This window comes from Felis catus, chromosome B3 (genome assembly GCF_018350175.1).
Source record: "Felis catus isolate Fca126 chromosome B3, F.catus_Fca126_mat1.0, whole genome shotgun sequence".
In the NCBI taxonomy this organism is placed as follows: Eukaryota; Metazoa; Chordata; class Mammalia; order Carnivora; family Felidae; genus Felis; species Felis catus.
Window position 1 is genome coordinate 110,545,029 of NC_058373.1, and position 16,711 is coordinate 110,561,739.

Here is a 16,711-nt window from a genome sequence, read left to right on the forward strand (position 1 = left end):
ACATTTTTGTTCTTGGGGAATTATTTTCGTTAAGTTCTTTGTGCACTACTCTCATTCTGTCCTTTTAAGGTATTTGTTTAAGGCTTGGATGCAAACAGGGATTGCTTTCGCGATCCAGTCTTCTGGTTGGATGCAGTGTTGTGTGTCGTGTCTTTTCCCTGCCGACAGGCCCAGTTTGATATCTCTGTGGCCAGTGAAATCATGGCTGTCCTGGCTCTCACCGGTTCACTAGAAGACATGAGGGAGAGACTGAGCAAAATGGTGGTGGCATCCAGCAAGAAGGGGGAGCCCATCAGTACCGAAGATCTGGTGGGTACCCGGCTGCTGCAAGCTCAGTGACACGCCTGTGTCTGTTAGCGTATCTCAGCAGTTACTGATGAATTCACTCTGATTTTCCTGCTTGTAAGAGAATTCGAAATTTATAAACAGCACTTCGTAGCGAGTAACGGGTGGTATGCTCCAGTAATAGACCACAGGCTTCCGATGGTTTGAGCAACACCTTGAACCTGTGAGTATTCCTAAAAGCGGATGTATAATTTCAGTTTTCAGAGAACAGCCAGTGTCCCAGTGAGGTCCTTAGTAGCTGAGCTTGGAGCCACACCTGGCCTCTCCCTGCAGAGAGGCCTCTTGTCACGAGGCTTGCTGACCGCCATGTCCATGCTAATAAGCACATTGGGAACAACTCATTAGCGGTTTATCTGATGGTCCCCCTAGGCTACTTCTGCACTTCAGGGTTATTTCTGAACTGTGTGGTAATAAGAGGTTTGAAATGAGAGAATCTTAAAGATTAATTTTTTGAAAGCCTGTTTGTGTTCACATACACCAAAATGTTCGGCCTGTGATTAGCAGTCTGTCAGTTGAATTCAGAAAAGGGGAAATACTAAGTTCCTGTTTCCACAGCCAATATGTGTAAGAAAAGAAATCATTTTAAAGTTTACACCCAGAGCTGTCTGGGTGGCTCAGTCGGTTAAGAGTCCGACTTCGGTTCGGGTCATGATCTCACAGTTTGTGAGTTCGAGCCCCGTTTTGGGCTCCGTGCTGACAGGTCAGAGCCTGGAGCCTGCTTCCGGTTCTGTGTCTCCCTCTCTTTCTGCCCTCCAACCCCCGCCCCTGCTCACACTGTCTCTCTCAAAAATAAACGTTAAAAAATTTTTTTTTAATTTTTTTTTAATTTTTTTTAATGTTTATTTATTTTTGAGACAGAGACAGAGCATGAATGCGGGAGGGGCAGAGAGAGAGGGAGACCCAGAATCGGAAGCAGGCTCCAGGCTCTGAGCCATCAGCCCAGAGCCCGAAGCGGGGCTCGAACTCATGGACCGCGAGATCGTGACCTGAGCTGAAGTCGGACGCTTAATCGACTGAGCCACTCAGGCGCCCCTTAATGTTTTTCTTAATGTTTATTTATTATTTTTGAGAGAGAGGGAGAGAGAGAATGGAAGGGACAGAGAGAGGAAGACACAGAATCCAAAGCAGGCTCCAGGCTCTGTGCTGTTAGCACAGAACCTGATACGGGGCTTGAACTCAGAAACCATGAGATCATGACCTGAGCGGAAGTCAGATGCTTAACCGACTGAGCCACCCAGGCGCCCTCCCAGAAATTTTTTTAATAAAGTTTTACACCCAAACCAGAAACTTGGAAACTCCCAAAAATTGAACATGGGTGGGATCCATAGCTCTTTCTTACTTTGTTACCAGTTCATTCAACTATGGTTGGATGGTTTCAAAGAGAGACCAGATTTTAAGAGTTTGTATTGAACTCCTGGGTAAATTTTCAGTTTCAGCTTTGGGAAACACACAATGAATTTGGTTTTTAGCCATTTCTGCCCAGACATCAAAGTTACAAATAACTCAGTTCTCTAAGAGCTAGCATTTCTGTGCTATAAACCAGTATAAAATGGACTCCCCTCATCAGTCAGCAACAGAGCTTGATTGAGATGCTTGTTTCCAGAGTTCCATGTTTTGCACAAATTCCATGTGAATGTCATTTTCATTCTGTGTGTTATCTCTGCTTAAAATAAGTGATAACTTCATAGCATATCCAGAAATAAATAAGTAAATGGATGGTATAGCTCAGGTGAAAGTACGGATTGGTGCACAGTGGCTAAAAAAGGAAGACCTGAGAATATTGAGTTTTGGTTTGAAAAGGTTGGGGTTTCTTGCGGGTCGGAAGCAATGCTCCATGCCTTTGTTTTGTAGGGGGTGAGTGGTGCATTGACAGTGCTTATGAAGGATGCAATCAAGCCCAATCTCATGCAGACGTTAGAGGTGAGCAGAGTGACCACCGCCTTCCCAGACCAGTCTCCGTGTCAGAGCAGAGTGGTTCTAAATCACACTTCTCTTGGGGAGTCAGGGAGTTCTGTACCTGCCCGTGTCTCTCTTCCCATTCTTCCTCACTGTTGTGATCGGGATGCTGCTGAAATAGAAAAGAGGGGGCTTTGTATTTTTCTTCTGGGAAGTCTTTATCTTTCGGATTCCAACTGACTTTCGTCCCCTTGACCATGTTGGCGGCACTGCTCACGATGTCTTGATTTCCATAGGGCACTCCGGTATTTGTTCATGCTGGACCGTTTGCCAACATTGCACATGGGAATTCCTCCATCATTGCAGACCGGATCGCACTCAAGCTTGTTGGCCCTGAAGGGTTTGTGGGTGAGTATTTTTGCAAAATCAGTGGATCAACTGTTTTCCTTTTAATATCAAAGGAGTCGGGATGGCCTTTTTACAGTTGCTTTTCTCCTTACTTACAGTGACTGAAGCAGGATTTGGAGCCGACATTGGAATGGAAAAATTTTTTAACATCAAATGCCGGTATTCTGGTCTCCGCCCTCACGTGGTGGTGCTTGTTGCCACCGTCAGGGCTCTTAAAATGCACGGGGGCGGCCCGACGGTGAGGACCAAGAGTTGGAAGGATCTGATTGTCAGGAGTGTTCTGAAGGCTAGGAGGAACTTGGGATGACCTGTGCCTGTTTCTTCATAAAGCTGCTCATATTCTCATGACTAAGAGGTGCCCAAAGCAAGAGGTGTTCAGACGGCTCTCCTACTGGCCGCCTTATCACTCACAGGCACTGGCGGCTCTTGGCATTTACAGATGGTGGAAATGGGCTTCGCGGCCTGTCTTCTGAGGGAGCCATCTGATAATATCTAAGCCCCTCCAAGGACATGGACTTGGCTATATCCACAAAAAGCCCCTTTATGTTTAGACTGTTTTTAAGTGAGTCCCATCTTCCCTCTAAATAGTGACGCTGGCAGCCAGCCAAGCAAACCATTAAGCTGAGACAGAGGTCAGGGCCTTCTTGAAAGGCACATGCTGGGTGGGACTAGCACAGAGTAGGAGAGAAGGGGAGGAGAAAGGTAGGTCTGCCCTGGACTGCCTCCGGGTAACAGAGAAACTAGGTTAGGACTAGCTTATCTTCAACTCCAACCTGAACTTTGTGTGTTCCTGAATTCCTACTGGTTAGAAATTACACTTTTTATCCTATTATTTTAATACCTTTTCTTTAGCACACGTACATGAAGACAGTGTGCTAGTTTTCAGAAATTACTTGAAGAAGTATTAAATTCCTAGCCTTCTTAAATTCTAGAAGCTGGTCTTACAACTTGAGAAATAAGAGCCCCCTCTCTTAAAATCGGTGTTTCTTTTCTTTGTTTGTTTGTTTGTTTAAATGTTTATTCCTTTTGAGAGAGACAGAGTGTGGGTGGGGGAGAGGCAGAGAGGGGGCGACACAGAATCCGTAGCAGGCTCCAGGCTGTCAGCACAGAGCCTGCCGCGGGGCTCAAATCCACGAACTGGGAGATCATGGCCTGAGCTGAAGTCAGATGCTTAACTGACTGACCACCCCCCCCCCCCCCCCCCCCCCGGGCGCTCCTAAAATCAGTGTTCTTCATGTAGCTATCATACAGCAGTTCTCAAGCATTTTAGTCTCAGAACTTCTTTACACTTAAAATTCTTGAGGCGCTGAAAGAACTTTTGTTTCGGTAGTTATATCGGTATTGACTATGTTGGGAATTGAAGATGAGTTACATTTTAACAAAAACAATTCTTTTCATGAAAAGTTGTTATATTTCCCCAAACAAAATGTAAGCATCGTACAGTTTTCAGGTCTCTTCAGTATCTGGCCTAATTGAAGACTACTGGATTTTCATGTTCTGCACGGAATCAGTTGTGTTAGCACATGTCATGTATTCTTTGCATAAGTCCATTGTACCCTCAGTGAGAGAATGAGTGTGAAAAGGGCCGTGATATTTTAGAGTTACTATGGAAATAGTCTTGACCTCATGGCCCTGTGAAAGGATTCGGTCCCCAGACCACTCTGTGAGAACCACTGCCATAACACAACCCCAGGACACCTCTCCAGTGTCACTGGTCCCCCAGGTACCAAAAGCACTCCTAGCCCACGAATGCAGGTTGGACTCCTTTTATCTTCCCAGTTATAACCAATGTGTTTTCCTCTTGCACCCCTCACACCGTTGCACCTTCTTTCCTCCTGCCCTCATGGTCTGAAACATAATGCCAGACACTTAACTCAGGCAGCAGTGAGAGGAGAGCCTCGTACGTAGCCTCACTTCTGTCAAGGAGCCAGACATGCTGCTCACAGTCCCTCATGGAGCTACATGTCAGCCCCAGAACACGGTGGCTCAGGTCCCTGCTTGCTGCCCTGCCTCTCTGGCCCCCTTTGGAGACAGAGGAATGGGAGTGGACCACTCTGGGTGGCTGAAGCCTTGTAAGGCATGCCCATTGTCCACAGTGGAGTCCCTGGGATGAGCACCTTTACCTCAGTGCGCGTCCCTGTGGATGCGGCAGAAGCCAAGCCACCGGCCACCTCCGTAACAGTGAACTCACCACTTAAGTATTCTGACACCTTGAAATATACTCTGATGGAGGGAGAAAATCCTGGGCTGTGTCCCTCCTGTTTTATCGCTCATGCTCCCTAGTTCAGCCCCACAAACTTGCGCGTTGGCTCCGTGGACCAGGTCAGGAGCCCATTGCAGGGCCCGTCACAGACTCCTCTGGGGGACATTCAGGGTGGCCTTTCTGACCACTGCCTTTTTCCATACGTGCACCTTTACTTCCGCCCCCACTGCTGTGTGCTTTGCTCACTGAGGTTATGGCCCTTGCCTAGAACACATCCCTTTCCCCACCGCCTTCACAGATCTGCCCTCACGTCCCTCATTCAGGCCATAGAGGTTTCCCACAATGCTCAAACCAGACATTTTTGTTGTTGGTCATATGCCCTAAATCCCTTGGACAGGAAACAACCTTATCCTGCTGTAAACCACCCCTCCCCCGCCAGTATGCAGCTTCTGGCCTTTTACACATGGCAAGGCATCACTTTAAGCTAAAACCGGATTGTAAGTAAAAAATGCCTCTGACTTTGCCTGCTTTCCTTCCAGGTTACTGCTGGACTGCCTCTTCCCAAGGCTTACATAGAGGAGGTAACTTCAGTCATTTTAACCACTTGTCCTAGAGAATACGCAGAATCAGCGTCTCTCAGCCTGTTTGGAAACGAGGGGGGTGGGTATGGCTCCTGTGGACAGGGGCACTAAGAGGCCTGCTGTGTGCTGAAGAATCTTATCGAATAAAGTAGGGAAGAAGTGCTTCTAGTGAAACCAGTGGTTGGTTCTCCATCGGGAGCAGTTTTGCCCCCCCGGGGGACATTTGGCAATGTCTAGAGACCTATTTTTGGTTGTTTCCACTTCAGGTAGAAAGTGCTGCTGGCACTGAGTAAAGGCCAAGGCTGCCTCTAAACACCCTGTGGTGCACAGGTCAGCCCCACGGCGAAGAATCATTTGGCCCCAAATGTCAGAGGTGGTGAGGTGGAGAAACCCTGCCCTGTAGACTAATGACGTTTCTTTCCACTGCCTTAGCGCATCGGCTGCTTCCTTACCAAATGCCATCTGAGTCTGGAACAAGTAGGGACTTTTTGTGAAATGTCTCTTCCTCTGCGTATTTAAATCCACCTTAAAGGGGCACTATGCAGTCAGGATCCTGGTTATACTTTTCTAGGTAAAGTTTCCCTAAGCTGATTTGGTCTCTAGCTGTCAAGTGGGAGCTCAAAGAAGAACTGTGACCTTGAGCCTTTTCCTCTTTATATCATTTACTACCCAAATCCCTGGAGGCTGTTGGGGTGGTTCTGTGAGAGACAGACCCTCACATGAGACGGGAAGGTCAGCCGCTGCCACTGTGAATTCAATTCTTCTGCCTTTTTTGGAGGCTTTTGAAGTTGTCAAGCAATCGAGTGCCACTGTTCAAGCCCTAAACGAAGTATTTCAGAAGCGGCTAGAAGAGAATTGTTAGTGCCTTGAGCCTGCCTGTCTTCTGAGTTATGATTTGCCTTTTATGGTCATTTGTCTGATTCACGCGTAGGAGGGGAATTCACAGTTCTGGCCCTCCTGCCACCCCACAGCCTTTCCTGTGTCTAATTAGAGTGACTGCCCCTCACTGGCCCAGCTGGTGTCTTCATTTACGAAATTCTACTTTTCAGAAACTGTTCTCAATCGGTCTTACATATTAATTGGTTTCCATGTGACTAGAGGTAAAGAATTAGCAGTGCTCTGTAGAACATCAACTCAATCCTAATTTTAGTTTTCAACTATTAAAGGAGAAAAAAGCCTAAGTCATGTTTATAACTGTAATTGTTTTCTACCTTTATCTTGCCCCCTTTTTCTGCTCTTTCATTGAATCCACAAACCAAGGGCTGTTACTGCTGGGTTTGCTCATGAGCCAGTGTATGTATTTTTACGTAAAACTATTACATTTTTATCTTAAAGATATCTAATGTATTTTAAGCTTATAACGGTAGCATCCTTTTTGTAAAAGAAAGTTAAGCAATGTAAGGATATAATACACAAATATGAGTCCCCTGAACAGTTTGGTGTATATTTTTCAACATTTAAAACATTTCGTGAATATGTACACGTATTTTTGTATTTGTCCAAAAGTGGAATTAATGAAGTTGTCCATAGTTTTATAACTTTGGCACACTTTAGTACATCTTTGACAGTTTCCATGTTAATGCGGATTATCTCACTTTTCATGGCATCTGCATGATATTTAATAGAGGGTGTATGTCATAACTCACTGGCGCAGTCCCCCATCGAAGGAGGTTTGTGTTTGCAGTCTTCCAAGGCTGCAAGTAGAGCTGCCATTAACATTTAACATATTTAAAGGTATGTTTCCTTAATTACTTTCCTTTAAACGTCATAGTATTTGGTTATTAAAGGTGGCATCTATCTCCTTTGCCCCGAGTGAAGGTACACGGTTGAGCTCATTAGAACCTTTGAAAGCCTCACTGATCACTTCGTGTTTTCTGACGGCACGTGTGGTGGCTGTGTAATGAACCCCAGGCACCGTGCTAGGCTCTGTCTCCTGTGCAAGATGCTGAGTAGAGTTTGTACCATTGTACCACATGAGTACATGACATCTATAAACACAAGTCTATAAATATAATTTACTTAAGAGCAACTGATTCTCTGCAAACAGCAAATATGCTATTAAGATGTGGTGTGATGACAGCAGCTATGCCCACTCTCATGCTTTCAAGACAGCCAGGAGACGAGCCTGACGCCACTCCAGTGTTACAGGCTGGCCCAGGGTTATGGCTCCCTAGCGCCCCCTCACCACGGTGTGCGAAATGCATCGGCAGATCTGCCCTTGGCTTGTTCTAAGTGGCTGGCTGCTGGTTCAAGGAGTTCTTTTAAGAAGAACCTGCAGCTGACCTCATGGATCTTTCCTGTTGTTTTTACAGAACCTGGAGCTGGTTGAAAAAGGCTTCAGTAACTTAAAGAAACAAATTGAAAATGCCAGAATGTTTGGAGTTCCAGTGGTAGTGGCTGTGAATGCATTCAAGTAAGTACAAAGAGTAGGAGTCAACGGGACTGTGGAAAATGGTCAGAAAACATCTCCTGGAGCTGACTGTATAGCACTGCTTTTAGCTTTGTTTTGTTCTCCAGCTACTGGTATTGGTTATTAAGCCTGTGTTCTAGCAGCCAATAATGAGAGCCTGTGGTGTGAGCTACACCACAGACGCCACAGCAAACTCGTCACTCCTGCCACTGGAGGTCCAGGGTCAGATTTGGCTCCCATGGGTCCCCTTCTCTACTGGGTGAAGTGGGTGACACATAGGCCTGAAGTTAAATGTTCTTTGTGCTCTCTAGAGGACTTTTGTGCTAACAGAAGGTCATAGCCCTACAGAGTTCTATTATTTTAGGAGGTCTGGTGGGACATTATCTTGACAAAGAGTCGACCGTATTGAGCTAGAAGTGTTCGTGCAAGAGGCAACTTGTGTAGGCTGTGTAGGTATTGTAGTGCTAGCTTTGGTCTTGTTATAATGGCCTAACCACAACAGAATGGGAGGAAACGTTTTTAAAAAGCTAGTATTTATTGATTCCTGTGATGTGCCTGGAATGTTCTAAGTATTTTGCATGTGTTTGTCAACTAAGCCTGATGACATCCCAATGAAATAAGTGCTATGATTAGTCCCATGGTACCACATGGAAACCAAAGCACATAAGGATTAAATAACTAGCCAGGAGTCCACCCAGATGGTAACTGATGGAGCCGGGATTCAAACCCAGTCAGTATTACTTGATTAGTTTCCATTTATCGGTGAGTAGCTCAAAAGAGTTTGTCCTCTCTAACTGTCATCAGTGCTTTAACACGAAGCGCTGCCTTTACAGGACAGATACGGAAGCTGAGCTGGACCTCGTCAGCCGCCTCGCCAAAGAACACGGGGCTTTCGATGCTGTGAAATGCACTCACTGGGCAGAAGGGGGCAAGGGCGCCTTAGCCCTAGCTCAGGCCGTCCAGAGAGCAGCTCAGGCACCCAGCAGCTTCCAGCTCCTCTATGACCTCAAGGTGGGTTACTTGCTATAAGACAAAACAAAAACAAAAAGGAAAAAAAAAGCACAGTGAGGTTTCTGTGTGGCTGCCTCTCTTTAGAGCCCATGTTTAGCGTCTTTAGCCTTGTGAGTTTGATTCCCACGTAGGTGAGTTACACAACCACAGCCTGGGCTTTCAACCCTAGACAGCTTTCTTACCAGTGCATGTTTCTGCTTATTTACAGAGGAGCAGGTCCAGGCAAGAACACTCTGGGAGGTTGGCTCCCGACCTAACTTTTGGGAAGGCTCATGGTACCTTCTCTCTGCTGGCAGGAGAAAGGGTTAAATGTAGAACCAGTAGTGTAATTCACTACAGCCTTTAACCCAAGGCACCAGCCATGTTAGTGCAAATCGGCAGGGAGCTCCATCATGCTCAGAAAAGCTTTTTGACCGCTTCCCAGTACCAGGGGAAAGCTGCGTGCTCCCAAGCTCACCTCCTGGTTTGGGGCTGCCTCACGTGCAGAGAAGCTCTAGTGCAAAGCCAAAGCATCCCGGCAGGCTTTAGTATTCTTTTCATCACTGAGTAACTGCTTATTCTGTGTTGCGATAAAGTGAGTTCAGAGAAACGTTGTTCTTATAGTAGGGTTGTATTTTGTTTTCAGCTCTCTGTCCATGTATTTCAGGATGTGATTAGACATTAAGCAGCATGCTCACGACACCTGGAAACTTTGTTAGGAGCATGGGATGGATGTGGTAGTTAATTCTGCTTATATTTTCCAGGCTGGTTCTGGCTTGGTTTTTAAAATATAGTCATAGACTTTGAAAAATAGCCATAAAAAGGTAGAGGGAAGAAACCCAAGTATTCTTGAGTTTTTAACATTCTCTTGTTTCTGTTTGCCCTTTGCAGATAAAATACACTGACATTTCATTGGCATTGTCCTATTGACATTGACATTTTCCCATTAGGCTTTAGTTTTATAGACTGGTTTGAAAATCTGTTCAACCAATCATATTTTCAGGAAATGCCGTAAATGCCAATCTGTACACACATGCAAAGAAAGCATTTATAGGGCCTCTCTCTAAGCTCCATCCTCAGTACCTGAGTTAGGAACCCCCAGTCCTTGAAGACCAGCAGGAGGCCCAGAAGAAGTTGAGTGATAAAGACTTTATCACTCGTGTCTACTTGGAATTTTCTCTGTTCTGATAAACTGGAGTCTGCCGCTTTTTGTCTTATTTAGCATCTGTTAGCCTTCAGTCACCCCTCAACGAAAGTACTTTCACTTCAGAAGCTCTGAATGTGCCTCAGCATTTATAAAGCTCCAATGATAAGACACGTGGGAAAGCGATCTCTGTCGTGTCTGTATACAACCGTGATTGAATAGTCCCCTTATTTTTGTCCATTATATAAAGCCTCTCCTTAAATTGGCACTGTGTAGCTCCAAAGGAAATTTTTATCTTTATAGATTATTGCTCCTTTCAGAAAACAACATTTGCCCGATGTGTCCTGTTAGCCTTAGTTGCCAGGGAGCATAGTCAGGTTATTGCCTAATTTTAGTACTTTGCTCATCCAAGGAGCTTTCCTTCCCATTTCCTCTAGGCAGTCTCTCCTTAACGCGGTTTGCATTTCATTCCCCAGCAGAGCAGCCCCGTGGAGGGGGAGGCTCTCACTGGGTGAGAGACCACTGGCCTCCGTGCCTGGCACTGTTTGTTTCAGGTGCCACACAAGTCATGGCCTTTTGCAGCACGCCTGGTGCATGTTGTCGTGTAAGTCACTGGGGTGTTTTTTTAATACGTAGGTGATTTTGTTTTTATGGCTATTTCTAAGCAACAGTGGTTTGCAGTCACTGTCTTATGTTAAAAATAGTATCTGCCTCTCACATAACAAACCGGGAGTTGTTGGATGGATGCTGGTTGTCTTTCGTCAGGAGTATCCCAGGTCTGGTTTGACATGAGTCTGATCTCCAATATTAGAACACTACTTTGTATTTATGAAGAAATAATTATTCTTGGGTAGTCAGCAGTATTGTTTATGACGTACCTAAGGAGGTCCTGAATACACATGCACACGTGCGCACGCGCATGCACACACACACACACACACACACACACACACACACACAGTAACTTTACCTCTGTGGGACGTTTTCCACGTATAAAATCTGGAGCTTGGTATTAAAAGAAAATGTTTGTAACCCACATGCACCTCAAACTATTTGTGTATCTGTATGTGTATGTGAAAGCATCTTCTCGCCCTTGTGGGAACTCGGACCTAGACTGTGGCCCAGTTCAGCATCATCATGTGTGTCCAGTCATGGCATCTCCCCCTCTTTCCTGTGCATTAGCTTCCAGTTGAGGATAAAATCAGGATCATTGCGCAGAAGATCTACGGGGCCGATGACATTGAATTGCTCCCCGAAGCTCAACACAAAGCTGACGTTTACACAAAACAGGTGGGTGTTTGGTTGGTTGGTTCTTTTAACTCTTTACAGAGCAGCCTGGATGTCCGAGCCCCTGAGTTCTCCCCACCCTGCTGGGCGCCCACTGCCTCACTTCTCTGGGTGACAGTCTTCTCCCCTCTGGATACTGAGCTTGGATTAGGTGGTCCAGTTCTTTATCTACCCAGAGGTGGTATATGAACGTGTAGAAAAGCCATAGAGAAATAGGAAGTGTCTTCCTCAAATACTGAGAGCCTGCCTTCAGTTGTGTCCTCACATCTGCTCCAAACTATCATTTTTAATAGGTTGTATGGATGAAAATAAAATACTTTTGGAATATGGTTGTGGATGCTTACCTCCCTCACCCAACAGTGATTCTTTTTTGGGGGGGTGGGGGGGGTCTAGAATACAGAGCTTGAGGTCAGTGAGGTAGAGGTGTATGTAAAGGAAATTAGATGTTTTATTGTTTTTTATTTTTTTAATATTTATTTTTGAGAGAGAGAGACAGAGTACGAGCAGGGGAGGGACAGAAAGAGAAGGAGACAGCATTTGAGGCAGGCTTCAGGCGCTGGGCTGTGAGCACAGAGCCCCACATGAGGCTTGAACTCATGAACCACGAGAATATGGCCTGAGCTGAAGTCGGAGGCTTAATCGAGTAAACCACCCAGGTGCCCCAGGAATTAGATGTTTTAAGTAAATTTAAGAATCCGTATCATCACGATGCCCAGATGTGCTTTGTTGTCAACCTTTCATTTGTCCTGCTTTGTTCCTTTCTCTCCCCCAGGGCTTTGGGAACCTGCCCATCTGCATGGCCAAAACACACTTGTCCTTGTCTCACAACCCAGAGCAGAAGGGCGTGCCCACAGGCTTCGTCCTGCCCATCCGTGACATCCGCGCCAGCGTTGGGGCCGGTTTTCTGTACCCCTTGGTGGGGACGGTAAGTGAGTGCTGCAGGCAGGGTGGGGGTGGTTCATCTGTGCTTCTCGTCTGAAATTGATCACTGAAGCTATCAAGCACGTGCCAGCTGAGCAGAGTCCATGGCTGACGAGCAAGCTGGCGTCGGGCCTGTTAGGATTAATCCTCTTGCTGTGGATCATCCTGGTGTCCTTTCAAGGGTGAAGCCATGACTACTTGTGATGAGTAACAGTTCTGTTTCCCAGGGGCGGTATGACCTTGACTGAATCCAGGACAGGCCTAATCGATAGTCTGTGATAGTGCTAATGTATCATCACAACTGACATTCATTGGGTACCTTTCACAGATTAACTCAGTCCGGCCAACAGTAGGGGGGTAGGGGGTAGGGACAGAGGCTCCGACCTTTCCTGATCATCTTGACAGGCCTGCAAGGAATTGGTTGTTTCTGAGTAAAGAATTCCCCCCTTAAAATGCGATTGAACCCTTTAGACTTGGAAAATGAGGTTGCTTATTTCTGCTTCAAGATGAATTATCAAATGCTTCCTTATGACTTCGTGGATATTAAAGAAGGAGCTTTGCTGACAAGGGAGGGAGAGTGCTGAAGGGCACACTCACAGTTTGCACTGACCTTCCCAGGTTAATGCTGATCCTGTGCCTAGGTTTGCCCCTTTGATCCACCCAGTGTCCTATACCTGCAGCTAGTCCTTACCTGCAGTGCAGGATCGAAATAGTAAACTGAGCCAATTTATAATGGAAAAGAAACCAACAGATCTCCTGCTGGAGCTGGGTTACTCTTTCAGGATAGATAGAAAGAAAGTGGTAAGAGGTAGCATTATAAGTCTGAAGTGTGTAACTTTAAAGCCACATCCAGTTTTCACTGCTGGTTTTGGCCTTGGGCAAGTTATTAAAGATGTGTGCCCTGCTCCACTCAGCTCTCAGCGTGGGGCAAGCTGGTGCCCCTTCAGCCACTGCAGAGAGCAGGAGGTTCAGCTTTGGGACGACGTTCTTCGGTCCTGGGGATTTAGAGAAGTTACCTTTCGATAGGAATGTTAAACCATTGGCCTGGCATCTTGACTGTCACAGAAACGGGTGTTATTCTCTCTGGAGACACTGTCAGCAGCCGCCAGCTGGAATAGGAGGAGCTGCACTGGGCACTCGCTTTTGATGTGCGTGCAGGGGGTTGGCCATCGAGGGGAAGGCAAAACTGACAGGTCCGGCCTGAGTTTGCCAGTAGCATGTCTGCATCAATGGGCACAAGTCCGTCACCTTCACTGTCACCTCCAGGCTTTTCTGCTAGGTCTGAGGACCAATCCCTTCTTTCCCCCTTCTTGTCCACACACCCACCAGTTGCTTACAGAGTTCCAGAATAGACACTGATAGCAGGTCCCTAGAGAATGTTCTGGGAAGTTATCGTTAAGTTGTGGAAGTTCAGCTTAAACTCTTTTCCTGTCTGGATCTGATTTGGAACTTGTACATATTCATTATACAAGATACTGTTACAGGTGAAAGTTTACTTACAAGCCTTAAGGATTTGTCGCTAGGTAGATTTTTGTCAAAGCCAGGTCTTTAGAAGAGAAGGAAGTACAAATATAATCCATAGGCATTACGAGCTCAGTTTTAGAAGGCCAAACTGGACCCCTAAGAACAGTGATTGTAAAACTGTTTGAATTTTGTACAGAAATGTCTTGGCCCAAGTTAACGGATACTAATTCCTAATGTGCTGCTGAAGCAGAATGATACGGGCATCAACACAAGACTTTTTTTTTTTTTTTTAATGTTTATATTTATTTTTGAGACAGAGACAGAGCATGAGCAGGGGAGGGGCAGAGAGAGAGGGAGACACAGAATCCGAAGCAGGCTCCAGGCTCCAAGCTGTCAGCACAGAGCCTGATGTGGGGCTCGAACCCATGAACCGCGAGTTCATGACCTGAGCCAAAGTCGGATAGCCACCCAGGCACCCCGACCCCAGACTTATTAAAACAAATTAAAACAAAATTAAAAGGCAGACAAACCCTGTACCTCTCTTTGGTCTTATGAGGGCTGAGGAGGGGGGAGGAGACTCCTCAGCATCCCCACACCTGCCTTAGAGAATGTAGGCGGAAGGCCTTCCTTGCTACTTCTTGTTGCAGTGGTCAATGTGGAAGATGGTAGTGAAGCCCAGTGTTGGCTTGCTGAAGACTCGCTGGTCTCTCTGAGGCCATAACAGGATCGGTGACTTGGTGTGTAACAAGAAGAGTGCCCCTTTATTGACAACTGTAAAATAATATTCTGTTTTTGTGCCTTGGGCTTTTTATCTGAAGGGAAGGTGGAAACGAAGATCACTTTATTTTTACTGCTATTTCACATCTCCTAGATGAGCACAATGCCTGGACTCCCCACCCGGCCCTGTTTCTATGATATTGATTTGGACCCTGAAACTGGACAGGTGAATGGGTTGTTCTAAACAGGTAAGTTGTTAACTGTGAGAGTTTTGCTTTTTTTTCCTTACAAGGCACAGTTGTGAATTATGGGACTCAAGCTAACGCTCTGAAAATGCCAGTTGTGATACTTTCAGAACTTCTCTTTCCAAACATCACTGAGGGGAGAGTTGCAGTGACCAATGAAGGAAATATCTCAACACATTTTTGGAAGAAGAGCGTGGCTGGTTCAGGGGCAATGTAGGGGAGAAAGCCACCGTCTCGTGAACTCTGGAGGGACTGGCGCGGAGGCTGTGTTCTGAGTTGTTGGCACCCTGGAAGGCAGGTGCCACTAGGGGTCTGTGTACTCTGAGTAGATGGTGGGCAGGAGTTGAGTAAATGTTCCAGAATGTAGAAAAGAAGAGGAAAGAGTCTAGGACTTCATGGGGTCTTAAGTGAAAGGCTCCCAAGTACTCGTCACAATGAATGAGCCTTCCCTAGATACATCTAGTTGAAATTTCAAAAACATCAAAGATGTAATCCTAAAAAGCCTTTTCCAGAAAAGAAAAAATGGTTTGTCTATGAGAAAATAGGAATCAGACTGAAGACTTGTCTTCTTATCAGCAGTAAGGGACTTTTCGACAATGGAAGAATAGACTCCCAAGTTCACGGGGAAAGCTGTGCTTAACACCCCACCAAATGTATCCAGATGTTTTCAGACACGTCCAGCTGTGCCACCCCACCTCCCTTCCTAGGAAGGTGTTTAGCAGTGTCCTCCAGCAAAACGGGGAATAAACTAAGAAAAGGGAAGACCTGGTTTTCAGGAAACCGAGTCCTGATCTGGGCGGTTACGAAGGGGAATCCTGACAGCTGCAAGTGACCTAGAGTTACAAGTCTAGGAATTAAGCAACACTAACTAGAAGGAGCCATTGAAGACAAGGGTGTCAGAGGGTAATAATGCAGAATGAAAATTCTCAGGTTGTTTAAGAAAGTAAAGGTCCAGGTGATGGCAGAGTATAGTCCTCTTCCCAGCAGCCACAAGGATGGGTGCTTACACAAGTCCCTGCAGAGGGAGCAGAGACGGTGTGCTCCATGCCTGGGGGACTTATGTGACACTGGAGGTGTCCCCCTGGCTCACTCCCGGCCCGAACAGTGTTCACATAGCCATAGTGGAAGAGTGGCATGCATTGTGTTCAGGTCCGTGGGCAAACCCTGCCCTCCTGGAGTTGGTTGTGGGAAGGATGGAAACGTTAACAGCTTTGGCAGAGCAAAAGGAGGATGCTGCAGGGTGGGGGTGGGGGTGTGTTTCAGCTCGTAGAGGAACGTTTACTTCTCATGTCCTTTTCCTTCTAGATTTCCCCTCTTCGAGAAGCCGCTCTGAACATTTGGCCAGTGTCTATTCAGGCCGACTGTTGGTTAGGAAGTGTGGGGAAGGTGGAGAGGAGTCAGCCCCTGCCCTGAAGATCTTCTGAAAGAAAGAGCAGAAGTTTCCCCAGGAGCCTTTCTTCAGTCTTAATTCCCACCACCATGTATAAATTAACATAAATCATGCACAAGTCAACTTACTTGATTGAAGTTCCACAGAATAAAAGGAAATGATTTTGCAATCTGGATGTTTAAATATAAATTCTAGCCTTAACAGACTGTGCTGCAGTATCACTGCCGTCCTGCGGGAGCCCCTTTGCCAGCAGGCACCCGGGACTGAAGAAGCAAGTTGCAAGACCTTCTTTATTGACACTGTTGTGTTCAAAGGGGTAAATGGCACATGCACGCAGAGTTCTTGGGGGGGACACAATCGGGATCCCTCCTGAGAGGGTTGAGGGGGAAGTAGGGTATAGAGAATGTGCCTTTTTAATCACGTACCTTTCTATATTGTTCCTTTAAAACAGACCTGAGAAAGTCACACTTATCCAGGTTTTTGTGCTGAACTTCCTTGGAGGTCCCATTTCTGGCACAGCTTTAGCACCATTTATTTTTTTAAGTCATCAGGAAGGACGGTCATGAAGCACTAACTACAGGTCCATCCTGTCTGCTCTGTTGGTTCAGCAAATGTTGATTGGGCTTGTACCATGTGCCCTGGGCTCTACCCCTCCCTCCGGAATGTTTTTTTCCCTGAAATGTTTTCCCTCCTCTTCTTGTTTATCTTCT

At 46.2% G+C, this 16,711-nt stretch overlaps 1 protein-coding gene across 2 annotated transcripts in view; it reads left to right on the plus strand.

Moving 5' to 3' along the window:
• Positions 1 to 16,170, plus strand: part of MTHFD1 (methylenetetrahydrofolate dehydrogenase, cyclohydrolase and formyltetrahydrofolate synthetase 1) — a 61,519-nt gene extending 45,349 nt beyond the window's left edge. For both annotated transcript variants that reach the window (XM_003987726.6, XM_045060055.1), the window contains 11 exons: positions 169 to 309; positions 2,197 to 2,265; positions 2,538 to 2,649; positions 2,748 to 2,887; positions 5,392 to 5,433; positions 7,746 to 7,846; positions 8,677 to 8,854; positions 11,160 to 11,267; positions 12,037 to 12,189; positions 14,521 to 14,614; positions 15,917 to 16,170. In XM_003987726.6, coding sequence (XP_003987775.1) covers positions 169 to 309; positions 2,197 to 2,265; positions 2,538 to 2,649; positions 2,748 to 2,887; positions 5,392 to 5,433; positions 7,746 to 7,846; positions 8,677 to 8,854; positions 11,160 to 11,267; positions 12,037 to 12,189; positions 14,521 to 14,610 — 1,134 coding nt within the window. In that variant the 3' untranslated portion in view covers positions 14,611 to 14,614; positions 15,917 to 16,170. The remainder of the gene's footprint in view (positions 1 to 168; positions 310 to 2,196; positions 2,266 to 2,537; positions 2,650 to 2,747; positions 2,888 to 5,391; positions 5,434 to 7,745; positions 7,847 to 8,676; positions 8,855 to 11,159; positions 11,268 to 12,036; positions 12,190 to 14,520; positions 14,615 to 15,916) is intronic.
• Positions 16,171 to 16,711: the final 541 nt, after the last annotated feature.